Source organism: Manacus candei, unplaced genomic scaffold (genome assembly GCF_025592945.1).
Source record: "Manacus candei isolate 608988 ecotype Guabito, Panama unplaced genomic scaffold, ASM2559294v1 h1tg000092l, whole genome shotgun sequence".
Taxonomy (NCBI): domain Eukaryota; kingdom Metazoa; phylum Chordata; class Aves; order Passeriformes; family Pipridae; genus Manacus; species Manacus candei.
In genome coordinates this window covers 2,366,516-2,381,227 of record NW_026138140.1, presented here as the reverse complement: position 1 = coordinate 2,381,227, position 14,712 = coordinate 2,366,516, and the positions used below count along the sequence as shown (strand labels likewise).

The 14,712-nt window shown below is 41.6% G+C and overlaps 1 protein-coding gene across 10 annotated transcripts in view; it reads right to left on the bottom strand.

The window, feature by feature from the left end:
* Window positions 1-14,712, bottom strand: part of SLC7A11 (solute carrier family 7 member 11) — a 272,050-nt gene that overhangs the window by 46,999 nt on the left and 210,339 nt on the right. For 6 of the 10 annotated variants that reach the window (XM_051768142.1, XM_051768143.1, XM_051768144.1 and 3 more), the window contains 3 exons: window positions 11,811-12,036; window positions 9,079-9,205; window positions 4,991-5,106 (listed from right to left, as the gene is read on the bottom strand). In XM_051768142.1, the coding sequence (XP_051624102.1) occupies window positions 4,991-5,106; window positions 9,079-9,205; window positions 11,811-12,036 (469 nt within the window). Of the gene's footprint in view, window positions 1-4,990; window positions 5,107-9,078; window positions 9,206-10,817; window positions 11,007-11,810; window positions 13,221-14,712 lie in introns of those variants that run through there. The other 4 variants (XM_051768147.1, XM_051768139.1, XM_051768146.1 and 1 more) reach the window with 4 other exon arrangements.

Genomic DNA, 14,712 nt, shown 5'->3' with positions numbered 1-14,712 from the left:
ATTGTGAGGCTTATGCTGCTATCATGTACCAGCACCAGACTAGTTGAGTTAGCAATTGAGTAGTGAAAGGCAACAGGGAAGCAGAGTCACAAAGAAAGCTGCTAAGAAGCAGGAAAAGAATATGACAACTGTGCTAGGATCCATACATAGTCCTGTTATATCTTGGGACTATGGCCATCGTTCAACACCCCTCATTTATGAATAAAGCCTGATGGAGATATTTAAGGAAACTGATTGTAGACACTTGGATACAGGATCACAGCAACGATGAGAAGGAAGGAGCAGTTTCCCAGGAAAAGGGCAGTGAAAGGAGGACTCAAGTCTAACTTTGCTAACTAGAAGTCTGGCATCTAGTGTGGCTGCATCCTCAGTGAAGAAAGAGCTCCAGAGGATGAATAAAAACACCTCTTTGAGATGCCTATCCCAGATAAGATGAGATGCCTCCAGGAAATGCCTCTTTCCTTCTTTCTCCGCCAACTGCATAGGGAGCATAAAAAATTACCTTAAACTAAACACCTAGCTAAAAACGAGATGGATGCTAACCCAGAGGAGCATGGAAGGAGAACAAAATGGGGTTCAGGAACAATCAAACACAATGGTAACACTGATCATGTTGCTTTTCACAATCTCTTTCCTTCCCACAGCCACAGCTATAGATAGATAACAAAATCTAATGGGAGAAGCAGCAGAAAGCATTACATCCTGGACTACTTTTCAAGAATTTATGTATCATTGCCTCAGCAGGAGACCAAGAAAACTGCCCTGCCTTAACCTGTCAGACTTTGAGGGTCAAGGCATTTAAAAAACGTGAATAATACCCTCAATTTGCAGATCCTAATACGTCAATTAAAGGTCACAGGAGGCACAAAAGCACCTATCAGAGCAGTTTTTGCTATCCCTGCAAGCCAAGAGATGTTTTAACTTAAACTGTTTGTCTGAAAATTGTCAGCGGTAGAGAGTGGCATCTGTAACATCTGCCATGATGGGGTAAAAAAAAAGGCAACTAACTGTAGACTCATATACATGTCTGTAAACTTTGGGGCTGGACCATTTGCCAGCAAGCACTGATAGATCTGTACAGCTGACCTCAGTTTTCGAGCATAACTTTACCTCGAACTGTCAAAGATGGGGATATTTGAGTTTTTCGGCAGACCCCCCAAAAAAATAAAAAAGAGGGAAATTATACATGATTGCTACATAAAATGCCTAAAATACACATAAATGAGTGTAAAAACATGTGTGAGTTAGCAACCAGCTTTCAGTTTCACAGTTTTTAATAGCTGAAACCTCTTTATCTGCTTTCTGATACGGAGGTCAAGTGGAAAGATTGGAACAGGTTCAGTTAATGTGTTTCTACTCAGGTTATATATCAATAGAAGAGTTTAATACCTTTCACAGTGCAATTTATCCCTTCCTGTTACCACTATATTTAAGTTTAGCATCAGAAAAAGAATTCAAAGATACAAATAAAGCAACATATGAATATAGGGCATTTTTGCACTGCCACCATGCTTTGCAATGATAGGCACAGTGATAGAATGTTTCTTCATTGGAAGAAACAATAAATATGTAGGAATCTACCAGTTTTCACTGAAAGAGAAAAATTAATTTTAAACTCTTTCTCCTAAAAAGACTATCTTCAGCATCAGAACAAAGGTGGACAACATCCCTTTTGCTTTGTGTCCTGGGGCTGTTTTGTCCTACTTGAGCAAAACTGAGCAGTTAGAAGGGTTGGTCTCCTGCTTGCATTTTCTTCAGCTGTCCTTCCCTATGCTGGGGCACATCCAGCTTCTTTCTCCTCTACCTCGCCATTTATTTTCATAAAAATTGTAGTAATTAGTATCCTGTCTCTGGAAGTGTTCAAGGTCAGGTTGGATGGGGCTTTGAGCAATCTGGTCTAGTGGAAGTTTTCCCCACCCCTGACAAGATGATCTTTAATGTCCCTTCCAACCTAAACCATTCTGTGACTCTAACAGTCTATGAAATGTATGATGTAATAAAAATCTTTGACATGTCTCCTCTTCTTTCAGGTACAGTTAAAATTGACTGAATTTAGAAAAAGTTTCTGTCAGATCGACAGATAGACTGTGATATGCATATCCAGTATCTGACTAAGTTTTCCTCCTCATGAAGACCTGCTTAAGAAGCATCAAGTGAATTTAAGTGATTTCTAAGTTTGAAAAGAATAGGTAGGTTTTGCTTTAGAGGTCCAGAAAGCTGTGGCACCTGAAAAGTGACTCCACATAAGTATCCTTCTCTCTACCAAGATACAAATGTTTGGATGTGTTGGTTGGTTTTGTTAAAAAAAAAATTATAATAATGACAACTAAAAATGAAAGCAGCATACTGTGGAACAGAAAATTTGCCTCTACATATTGTTCAAGATTGCTCTGAACAGGTATGGTTTTGAGGGGTGTTTTGTGCCCAGCATATGCTTTTTTCTATAAGTAATAAAGCAAGAATAAGGAATTTTTTAAAGGTCATCATTTCCAGCAGTTCCATTTTAACTCTCATCTGATCTACATCTTCCCTGCATCACCATTCCTTCTTCACTGCAGAGGCACAGAGGGGGAATGATGGGAAGGAGAATGGGCTGTAGCCCCACTGTGAGAAATATTTTTTCTCAGCTGGTAGAGAAGCAATAGTATTTGCCACTCCCCAGCACAGTCCTGGCACATCCACCTCAGACAACCTTTTAATAATAGGCTTAAGATGCATAAAAGAAGGTTTAGGTGGAGGGGGGAGAAGGAAAGAGAAAAGCTGTCTTGTGATAAGATGGAAAAAACTGGGCTGCAATAATATGTGAGGCTTTAAAAACTCCCACACTGCAAACTTTAAGACCAGTTTAGACAAATATCTGTAAGAAGTTGTTTAGATAGTAGTGATTGTATTTGGGATCGGGGATCACCTGAAGATTTTTCAAAATCTCTCCCTGCCCTTTCTAGTATAACGAGAAACAACAAACTAAAACATTAGAACAAAGTCTCACCCAAGGACAGAATTTAATGGTGCTTCCCACTGCCTTTCCCCCATGCAATAAAGACAGATACACAACGAGTGCTCATCAGGCAAGGAGAGAGAAGGGACCAGGCCTGGATAAGAAGACAAAAGACATGTCATTTCACTTTCTGATTAACTTAAAATTTGCAGGGGAAGCAAGCACTACTTTTGGCACCATTAAATTGGATTATAAGATCTTCAGGGCTCCAAAGTGTCTGTTCAGCTCACCACCTTAATCTTACCTATCACTCTGCCTACATGCACAATACCAAACATTCATAACAATTACCACCACAACAGCTGATTCTTACAATACAAGGATAACAGTCAGACACTGAGATTAAGTGTAGCAGAAGTTCTATGACTACTACAGATGAAACTCCATACTACAAAGAATAAAGATAAAACCTCAGTCTGTCCTGTCACTGTTTTCCTTAGCTTTGTCCCATTCATCATTGCAAGCTTTCTACAAGAATCCCTTCTTTCAGTGAAGTGCCAGCTCACCCCACAGACCTACTCTGTACAGGAGCAGTCTGCTATGACCTCTTTTTCACTTAAATTAAAAGCAATAAAAACATATTTCAAATTGTTCACCTATTGTGCTTGAATCACACGCGCTTAACAAAATGCTTTGATGGAGTCCTCACTTAACATTCCTTCTGTCTCAGTGACCTTGACTGTTACTGAACATCTGTTTCACCCTTATCCTGCACTGAAATGTTTTAGACAGATGTAGCTGTAAAAAGTCATTGACCTCAAAATTCAAGCCCTTAATTCAATTATTCCTATGAAACCTATAGTTTGTGCATAATTAAGTTAGAAAGAAATGCGGTCACATACTGATTTTTTAATACTCCTAGCAGAAGGGAAAACTTATCAAGAGAGTTCCTACAAAAAGCCACAGTAACCTGGAGACTGGAAATTTCAATGTCAATTGAACTCCTTACTCCAAAGAAAGAAAAAGTCATCTGAACCTATTATTGTGCAAAACTGAAAGGGTCTCCTGTGGGCCTTTGATCATTTTGCATGTCTTAATTCCTTTTTCCAGTCCTTTTGTTTCTGTTATGTGCACTGAGCAAACTGAAAGGAACAATCTGTTACTAATTACTCAGGTCTACTCTGACTCCCCTCCCAGCACAGTTGAATGCCAATATGTGCCCACAAGGAGCATCCTCACCAGTGACCAGACAGAACTGGAAACAAGCCTCTAATGCTACAGGTGCAGGCTCCAGAGTCCCATTCCCATCACCCTTTCTGCTTTTTCATTTCATGCCCCCTCCACACCATCCCAGGTACACTGCAAAGTTCCTGCACTCAGGGTAGCCTCCCTCTTTCCACTGCAAATATTAGCTTTCTGTCACCCTAAATGGTCCCTCTTACACTAACTGCAAAGTTAGCAAGAATAGGACAAGTTGCTGGGAACAACCATGCATCAAGCTGTGTGTCCTGTTCCCACAGCTGGGCTGCCGCTTCCTGAATCACAAGCACCTCGACAAGGATTATTGCCATGACAGAAAGAGTGGGACTAGGGAAGATGATCTCATGTCGCCTGTCTGCACTCAAGAGAACTACATTTCTCCATGGCATCATACTTGGCACTCAATTGCCTCCTAAAACAGAGGTACAGCAAAGCACTTAAAAGCAGGCAATCATTCTTCCATATCTCTGGCACCGGCTCACCATCTTTTAGGGACTGAAATTGCTTCCACAAAAATAATGAGACTTCAGCCATTAATTCCAGTGGCAACAGAATCAACCTTGGCAATAGATCTTCCCTGCCATTAATAAAGTCTGCTGTTCTTTTTACTAATGCATTTGTTCACAAACACACATAACCAGGCAAAATGTCATGTGGATGCCCTTGGCATTGGATGCCTGGTCATTAATGATTCACATCAAACAACTACCTGTTCAGAGAGCGATTACTTTTTTTTTTCCCCCAATTTATATAATCTTTACCCTTCCCTGAAACCTAAAATTTGATACTTACTGATGCCAACAGCTGTAATAAGTTTAATCGCAAGTTCTGGGATCTCACACTGCATAAAGAAAGGTTCCAAAATGTAACGTCCAAATGCCAACGATATCACTGCTGTGGCAGCAGGGCTAGAGTAGAAACAACAAAGTAACAAAATTAATCTGCAGTAGTCCACAGATGTTATTCTTATGGGATCACGCTGTAACTTCACTATCACTGAACTGTGGACCTTAATTTTGGTGCCTCCTGGTAACTGTGCTGACATGTCCCGTGGTTTTTGAATGTAGCATTGCTCAGAGGTTGCAGTCTTGACAGCAACACCTCTGACCACTTCTTACATCCATGTTGCAAAGCAGCCATAATCAGAAAGGAAAAGTACCAACAGAAATCTTTATTCACTTGCCTGAAGTGAACACAGCCAGAATTGGCTTACATGGGCGAAACCCTGAATAAAAGTCAGTTTGAATTTTAGTGGCCAGGTATATCTTGCCCCTCAGAGACACAAGGAAATTAGTTTCAGTCAAGCCGAGAATTCTGGTTTACTGAAAGAAGCACCAAAAACCCACCCAAGTTTGTTATGAAATTCTGAGACAATGGAAAAAAATTAATTAAAATGGGATTTCCTAAAATACAAACAGAATTTGTTCCTTTTATTGACGAACAATTTCCTAGCACAGCAAGTGACAGCAAAAATCCATGGAGCACAGAAAGCACCTACCATAAAATCAAGAAATGTCAAGAAAAGCAAGCAGTTGTTGGATTTACAAATTTGAAATGCCCATAATATTCATACAGCCTTTCTCCTTGAGACAAGCTAATTGTTTGCCAGAAGCCTTAGCACTGACACGCATTAATAGCAAATTAGCCTTGAATCAGACACTGTCTGCATATTACACTTCCAGTGGTCTGTTCACGTTCCATTTGGGAGGACACTTTCACCCTTCTTAGGACAGCTGGTGGCATCTGTGCTTTATCACACACCTCACACACTGTAAGGACAAAAGGGCATATGATTCAGTCTCAAAGGATTTCTGAGTTAAACCAAAGTCCATGCAAATGTCTTGTGAAAAAATATTCAGCATTTAATAAAATAATACCTCACTTTGATAAAAATGCTATGCAGCAGGGTAAAAATTCTGCAGAGAAGTTGTTATTCTCCATTGAACAACAAAGGAATTTTCCACAGGGGAGTTTCACCTTGGAAACAAAACCCACTTTCTTCATGTTATCACTCAACCCAGAAGTCACACACTACATTGGACCAAGCTGCAGAGCAGCAAAGAGCAGAAGTATCTTCCTCGGAAAGTTTCTGCATGGATGAGCAAGGGTTGCTGCATGTGCATCTCCCATGCACGAGGATGTTCCTCCCACTGGCCAGCAAATGGCTTTGCAAATTTTGCCTAGATTTTTACAGACATTTACGGACTTTGGTGCAATATTTCTAACTCATATAAGAAAATCACCAGGACTCCAGTTTTTAAATACGGCAGCCTGCAAAAAATAGTTTGAAGTGCCCTAGATCAGATGAAAGATCACATCTTTGGAGATGTCACAGACTTTTTTCCTCAGTCTGAGCTCCTTTTCCCAGAACTTGGATTTTCCCCTCTCTTTTAAGGAAAAGCCTTTTTAAAGAAGCAGTCACTGCTACCTGCACCACTCTGTTTCTAAAATCATAGCTCCCAAATTACACCTCTAATAAATAGCTTTGTCTCTGGCGTTCCCATGTCTGGGAGGAGATGTTGCTGGCAGTGCAGTCAATCAGTGGATGTGGAAGTTCAAAGAATGGAGCAGTGTTCAAAAAATGTGCAAGTGGGGTGTTTAGGGACATAGCCTAGTGATGGATTCAGCGGTGCTGAGTTAATGGAGGTCTTTTTCAACCTCAGTGATTCTGTGCTTTTTCTTCTGACTACAATCCTACAGGCAGGCTGGCAGCCCTCAATAGGTCTGTGTTCAGCAGCAGATAGAAAGCACATGAGCAGCTTTCACTGAGGGGGAAGGACACAAAACGCCACCAAGGGAGGAGCAGGTCAGCGCCCCAGCAAATACCACAGGTGAGTCAGGCACCTGGCATTGTACTTTTACCCAGCCTGTGTAAAACCACCACAGACTACAGACAATGCAGTCACATGGTCATCTTCACTTGTTCGAAAACTCATGGTTTGGGGCTTTTTTCAAGGTATGTATATCTATAAAATACTCAAAACCTGACTTTTGGGGAGAAAAAAAGTTCACACTTGCACTGGATGAGGAGCAAGGCATAACTAAACAGCAGGTGAGGCACAGTTTAATCAGTATGTGGGTAGAGTTTAAGTGTGTCCTACACAGCAAAGTAGTGCCTGTAGAGATATATGTAGGAAATGTTTACTTTGGTTGCAACTGCTCCACCAGCCTGTGAGTGTGATAATCCTGCAATCTTTGAGAGGAAAACACAGCTTAGCTGAGAAGTGTCTGCACAACTTCATCTGCCAAAAACAAATACAGACAGATATTTGGTCTCAACTTCTTTGATAGTGGCAGCCAATTAGTTTCCTGATGCAGGAGTCAGGTATAAAACTCTACACAGAGGTTCAGCAGTGCTGCTCTGATCATCACAAGTTATAACATGTACACCTCCCTTGCTGCCTCTCTGGCTGATTAAAGAGTTCACTGATGTTCGTTCCCATGCAAGATGATTATTTTCTGGGTGTGGGGCAGATCATGATGACTAAGAGTATTTTCATTACATTCCTGGGACACTGTCATACGTAAAAAAATAATTATTTTGTGAGGAGAAGAATTCATGAAGCCTGGTTTCTTGTGGGTGTTCGTGCCTGGGTTAATAAGGTCCCTCTGCCTAACAAGGCGCAGGTTAAGAGGGGGATTTGTAACACTGCTCTCTTTTGTTGATTCTGTGACGTGAAATGATATAGCTGTTCACAGCACTGTGAAAACATAGGTCTCGTTCCTCTGCCTGATTTTCATTTTTGGCAGAAGGTTAATACAGTTGAGACATTTGCCCTTTCATCACACTTGATGGAAATTACGCAGTTAATTCAAAGGTTATGTGTGGGTGGGGAGGATGCGAGGGACCATCTGACACAAAATTATTTCCTCCGGAAACAACATAAGGATTTATGTATTCATAATGACTCAGCACTGTCAGCACTTTTAAACTCAATAATCTACGTTAGAACTTGTTAATGTTATGTAAACATAGTTGTGATCCGAAATGAGGCTTGTGCTTTTGTGACTAATCTCCTGATTGAGGAAGAGAGGAGAAAGGAGTGCTAACCAGCCCGAGGTGGGGATGGAGCATTCCCAAAGTCATTATGCATAAGTGAGTTGCCCTGTTCTACATGTATCAAGCTCTCCAACGTCAGCAATACTGTAAAAATAAAAAGAAAAATTCAAAGGGCCACATGTGAGTTTGATACAAAGATCCATTTACATTATGAAAGTTTATTTGATATGATCTGGCATCTTTCTATTGTAGTTCATTTATACAACATCAAAGGCTTACAAACCAAAACAACACTTTGGACATTTTAGATATGTGAAGACTTAATGTCACTTTATTTGGTCAGCTAGTGCTTTTCACAGTAAAAGTTCTCCAACACCCCACAAAAGCGAAAAATGGGGATCCAGGCTGACATATAAAGCACACATGGCGCTCCTGACTCTGAACACTACTGGGCAATAGCTTCATCAGGAGTTATTCCTCTGTCCACAGACAACAGCAACTGCTCTAAAAGCTACTGCCAAGACTCAGAAAATTTAAAGGTGATTTCACTCTCTCACTGTACTGTATCTAGGTATGGGTTTTATTAGTGACATTAATGGATACAGTAAGCTTAGCAAAATTAAAGCAAGTAGTTTAATTTGTGTGGCAGGCAGTTTTCTTAGAATCTTTTATTTCCCTCATACATGTCATCTTGAATGTTTCAATACTGACAAGCAAAATAACATTTCTAAACTCTCTGAAGCAACTATACTAAAAGAACATAGTTAATTGATCAAGATATATTTTATTTGTTTTGCCCATCGTGTATTGGACATTTTTCTTTATGATTGAAAAGCATTTTCCTATCAGAAAAGAAACAGAAAAGTCACATTACACTTACCGAATAATGAGTAGTTCAACCCAGACTCTCACAAAAGCAGGTAATGGACCAAAGGCCTCCAGGATATAGGTGTAGTGACCACCAGATTTCTTAATGCATGTTCCTAGTTCAGCATAGCAGAGGGCACCTATGAGAATTAAACTGTGGTATCAGAAGAGGCATCCAGAAATACCTTTTAAAACATTTACAGGCCAAACAACAGAGCTGCCATGGTATCATACCTACTTTTTATAGATTTATTTTTTCCAATCAATTTTGTAAGTCCCAATTCATTCAGCTAGACATGCAGTTGACCAAACTGTACATATATAAAGTTACATTTATTTGTAAAGCCACTGGACAAGCTATTTACTATCAACAAGTGTTGTTACTCATCTTCATCTTGTGAAGAGGGACAACAAAGCAGGGTGTCACACCAGCTACCCTACTTCCCAGACAGCCAGACTCCACTACTAAGTGAAAGTTTTCTGACACATTTGCTTGTTGTCAAAGGCTGCTCAGCTCCTTTCAACTTTAGAGATGCCTGGCTCAACCTCTGAAGAAAATCCTGAAGACTGTATTACCTCTCCTCAGCCACGGGCAAAAGCAACCAACTGGCAAAAATTAGGAAGCGGGAACTGCAAATTAAGAATTTTCCTCGAGAGTACTCCTTATATATTATATACAAAATTCGGGGGATGGCTTAGCCCTGGCTTTTCAACACTAGTGGAGTGGTTTTGTGTGCTACGAATGCAGTGAAAGCTCAGGACCCACCATTCAGTCACCAAGCCAGGGGATTCTCAGGTCCACGGGTGGGCTGCATCAACAGAGAAGTGTACCAAAGCTGACAAACATAGGCAGCCCTTTCAGAAGAGACTGAGAAGCCAGATGAAAATAGTAATAAAGTTTGTAAGCACTGTACAACACAGAGTTAAGCTCAGCAACATATACAAATTCATCTCAGCTCTGTTCCTTGCATGCTTTCATGCCACAACACTTTTAGATAAAAACTAGAGTTGTCAAAACATCACACGTACAAGCCCATTAAAGCTGAACCACATAATGACAAATTCCATCCTCGTTCATTTGCTTTGGGGCTTTGCAAAAACGTGGCAGCTTTTATCTATTCTTCAGCTTACCTGAAAGTGTACTTAAAGGAATCCCTACAGCCACATTAAAAAAGGCTATTGCTGGGTTTTCTTTCGCCAGGCTCCTCTGTGGAAGTTCAGGATGAAGTTAAATTGTTTCAATACCTGTTATACACACAGCCTCAGCAAGACCTTAAGTGACCTTAACGTGTGATTTAACTATAATTGAGTCATGGAGGAATTAAAAACAACCATGGAGGGAAAAAACAAAAACAAAAAGACACGAGAAAAACAAAATTGTAAGAGATCCACTTTGAGAAAGAGATAGTATCTTTTGTTGGGCCAAATTACATTCTTCATATCTAGAAGTCTAGAAAATGAGCTACAAATTCTGTCTGATAAAAGAGATTTTCTTTTCTTTTTTTTGTACAGACTTTACTTCACAGCCAGAAAATCACTACTACTACAGTTACAGCCAAAAATGCGGTGCTTAAGCAAACTGTGTTGACTAAATCAAAAGACCAAGGTCTTCTGACAGTTTCAAATTGATTCTGAGGTTTTTCTTGATAGGAGAATTTTGATTACAGGCAGGACTTCCATGTTCATACAACAGATTATGCTGCACATTGTACCAACACATTTAACATTTGACCCAAATGGGTCCTAACTCACACCGTCTGTTTGGCCTGGGTGGGCTCAGCCTGTAAACCATCTGTGTCTTCCTAAAACTCAGAGCCAACTTACATAAGGTGGCATTTGCCTGTTCCACCTATTAAGCAGACACAGACATGTGTTAGTCCTTATTTGTCCTCTTTACCTCCTGCCAGTAAACAGGTCATTTCTGTTTTAAATAAAGCCAATATTCATGTTCGCTCTTCAGCTTCTTTGAGATTAACTCATTAAATAGGTCAATGAACCCTCTGTCCCGAAGAGGCCGGGGTGGGGTTTTCCACTCTGAATGGGGGTTTTGTGTACTGAACAACTAAACTGGACTTCTTCAGAATTTAACACTCTTCAAGAATACACAGAATTAGTAAAAACTCCCACGATAAGCAGGCCGGCAGTAAAACTCCCATGACAAATTTGCTTCCAACGCAGTGTTTGTGGTAGCCCAGTCTTTGAAAGCAACATCATGAGTGAGGAATGAAGTAAAGCGATGGGGAGAGGGGTTATTAGTGTTATTGTTTTGCTCCCTTTCATGCCAATACGGCTTATATACAGTGAGAATTATTCCTCTCAGACCTCGCTCTAGCCTCTAGGGAACTAAGTCGAGCTGTCTAAACATTTCAGTGGTGTTCAAGCCACATGACCCGTATCTCCAGCTGCCGGGGGCCTTACAAGTCAAACGTAAACTACCTCTTACAGACAGGAGAAAAATATTATACATACAGCACATTTTATGGAATAAAATGAACATTTGCTTTTCCTGTTCCTTAAGGGACCCATAAGAAACAATAATTTACGCTTCCAACTTTCACCAGCTGGGTGCTGGGGGTGAGGTGGGCAGGGGTTGCGGATCTTTGCGCCCTCCGCAAACCTTCTGTAGCCCCATTGGTCCTCAAGCTCTGCTCTGTGACTTGCTATCCAATAGTAAAATCAGACAAATAATCACGATAATCCACCGGCCGCCCCTCCGGACCAATTAGAAACTTTGCAGGGACTTACCAAAAAGTGAGAGGATACCACATGCTGTCCAGACAGTCAAGGACATGCCCACGCTGCCTGTGTTCTTCAGGATGCCTTTGGGAGAGATGAAGATGCCAGCTCCAATGATAGTGCCAATTATGATGGATATCCCCCTCAAAAGCGTCACTTTCTTCTTCAGCACAACTTTCCCCTCCAGGGCTGGCTGTCCGCTGTCCACAGAGGACAACCTGCCATTAGCTTGCCCCTGCAAGTAGCTTCCATTAGAGACCGTGGGCAGAGCAGCTTTCCTAGGCATGCTACAGTGCCACCAGCACACTGACGGCAAGCACAGGCAGAAAAGTTTTCAGCAGGAACTCAAGGCTTTTTTTTCCCCCCCTCTCTGTGTAGCCAACTACTTTGTCTCTTCCTCTGTCCTCTCTTATCTTTCCAGCTGCTCCTACGCACAGGTAACAAGCTCCTAAAGAGTATGTGAGCCCTTCCTGCGCTCCGAGCCTGGCTCAGGAACACCTGCGCTTTCACACAGTGAGCTGGTACTGCCCTATCATTGGAAACCAGCTCAGCTTCCGCGTGGACTTGTATTTAAGCTCTTGTCATACCAAGTTACTCCAGCTGAATGATGATGCAAATTCTCCAGGTTTGCATCAGCCATTTGAGAAAACTCTGGCATTACTCAGCATTTCACTTTTTTCCGGCCACCCCCCCTCCTTTTTTTTTTTCCTTCTTGAACCGTAGGGGCATGTTGCACAACTGACCTGAGGGTGGTGGGAAGAACAAAGGACTCGCAAGCAGACCGAGCCAAACCTGGCCAATCAAGCTAAGCACGTCACCCTCGACACCCCGAGACACGCTCCCAATTTTTTTTTTTTAAAGCAACTCGCAGCCAGAAACAAAAGCCTGCCTAAACATAAAGCTCGTCAGAGCGCAAGGGGAAAAGAAATCAAACAGGATACGTCATCTCTGGGTCTAATCCAATTTCATTCTCAAAAAACTCTTAACAAAAAAGTTAAGTTTGCAGGGGCTGAACTTCTCGTGTTGCCCTTGATCAGTCTCTCCCCACGTCTATGTTACTTATTCGAAAATCTGTGTTGGGACCAGGACCTACCTAAAGGATAATACAGCCCCCGTGTTACCCCGAGTTGCTTAGCAACACCCCCCAATCAGCCTAAAGAACAGCCAGGGGTTACTTCCACAGAACGGTGATTTTCATATGCGCAGCTTGTTTCCAGGATGTCGGTAAGCAACACCGCAACACCACTTCTCCTTAAAAGAATATAATTAAAGTTTACGGCCGACTCGAGTGTGTGATCCGGCAGCAGGAGGGCAACACCCTAGAGCACGGGATCTCCAGCAGCTCAGGAATCAGCATGGGATTTTTTTGTTGAGCTTCCCTGAGCCCATAAACAGGTAATCAGATGCATACGTACATTTGTTTCACGACGTGACCATTCAAATTCAAACCTGAGCAATTAAACTGTTAAAAAGAGGTGCATTTCCCCAAAATAAAGCAAAAATCTACAGCCTTCAAACACTTGTGACCTAATCAAGGGACAGGCTGTGCAATATATGTCAAAGGGGAAAAATCCTTCGTGGCATAGCTATTGTAGCTGCTCATGGCTTCAGATTAGATCAGTGAAGTGAGAAATTACTGCTGCAGTTACTGCTCTTACAGGTATTGCTTAATTAGTACCTAGGTTTGACAGGGAAAATAAGATAAGTTAAACCATTTTATCATTCAAAAAGCAGGCACTGAGCTCAGAGCACAACTGTGCTTTCAAATTCATGTGAGAAAGAGGAAATCCAGGACTATCAACACGCTGCAGCTGTAAAACTTCAGTGTTTTTAAAGCCTCGTATTTTCAGTTATAACTCACCTGTAATAGTTGGCACTGAGATAAAAGAAGGCATAAAAAAAAAGCTTATCTGGTTTAAATGCACACAGGTAAAAAGCAAAGTGGTTGTAGATTTTGACTGCATAGCAGTCAAGTAGTGCTTGCCTGTTTTCTGAACATATCTACTTCTCCCTCATCTACTGATATGCTCAGCAGCTGATCTCCTACTTCCCTGTACAGCCCACACTCCTGTTGGCACTGCACTGAGTGCCCAACCTTTTTGGGAAGTGACTGTCCCTCCAGTATGTGCCACTGGTGACTGCACAGACCAACGGCAGGCGGGATCTTCTCACAGCCAGTTTTCGAGGAAGTAGTTACATGCAAAGCCAGGACCAGGTGGCATGCTATGGCAAGTTGTTTTCCCCTGATGCACATTTCACACACTGCCCCCCAACAAGATTAGGCAACTACATCAAATCAAACCAGCAAAAAGCATTAACTACAGACATGGACTGGGCTGATGACCTTTAATTTTCAAAGGCTCTTTAATGAAGAAACACGACATCTTCGAACATCTACTACTTTGAGGTAATCATTTCTAACTGGTGTTTATCCTTTATTTACACAGGAAGATGGTTCCAAGATCAAACTTAAAGCCCAATAACCAGACAATCCTGAGGCAGCTCCCAGCAATCCAGTTGGCTGCAAGAGCCATCCAGTACAAATGTTGGGCAGTATAATGGCTTTCAAGTATCATTTGATCACTGGCCAGAAGAATACATGTTTGCCCTTTGGACATAGCAATTAACGCTCTCCCACGCAGGGAAAAGGGTGTTTGCTCCTTCTGTGGTATCAGATGGCATGCATGCAAAGCTTAGGACCACATGAAATTCCCAGAGGAACTTATAAGGTGGGACCTGAGGAAGGCTGGATGCAGAAGACTCTTTTTCTTAACTACTGGCAGCTCACTCATTGACCTCGCTATTTGTAGCCTCCCCCGTGAGTACTGTTGTGCACACTGCTTCTCAATGCTACCCACTAAAAATAAGAAAAATAGGAGCAGTTTTTCTCCTTTGAGTTCCAGCTTTACTT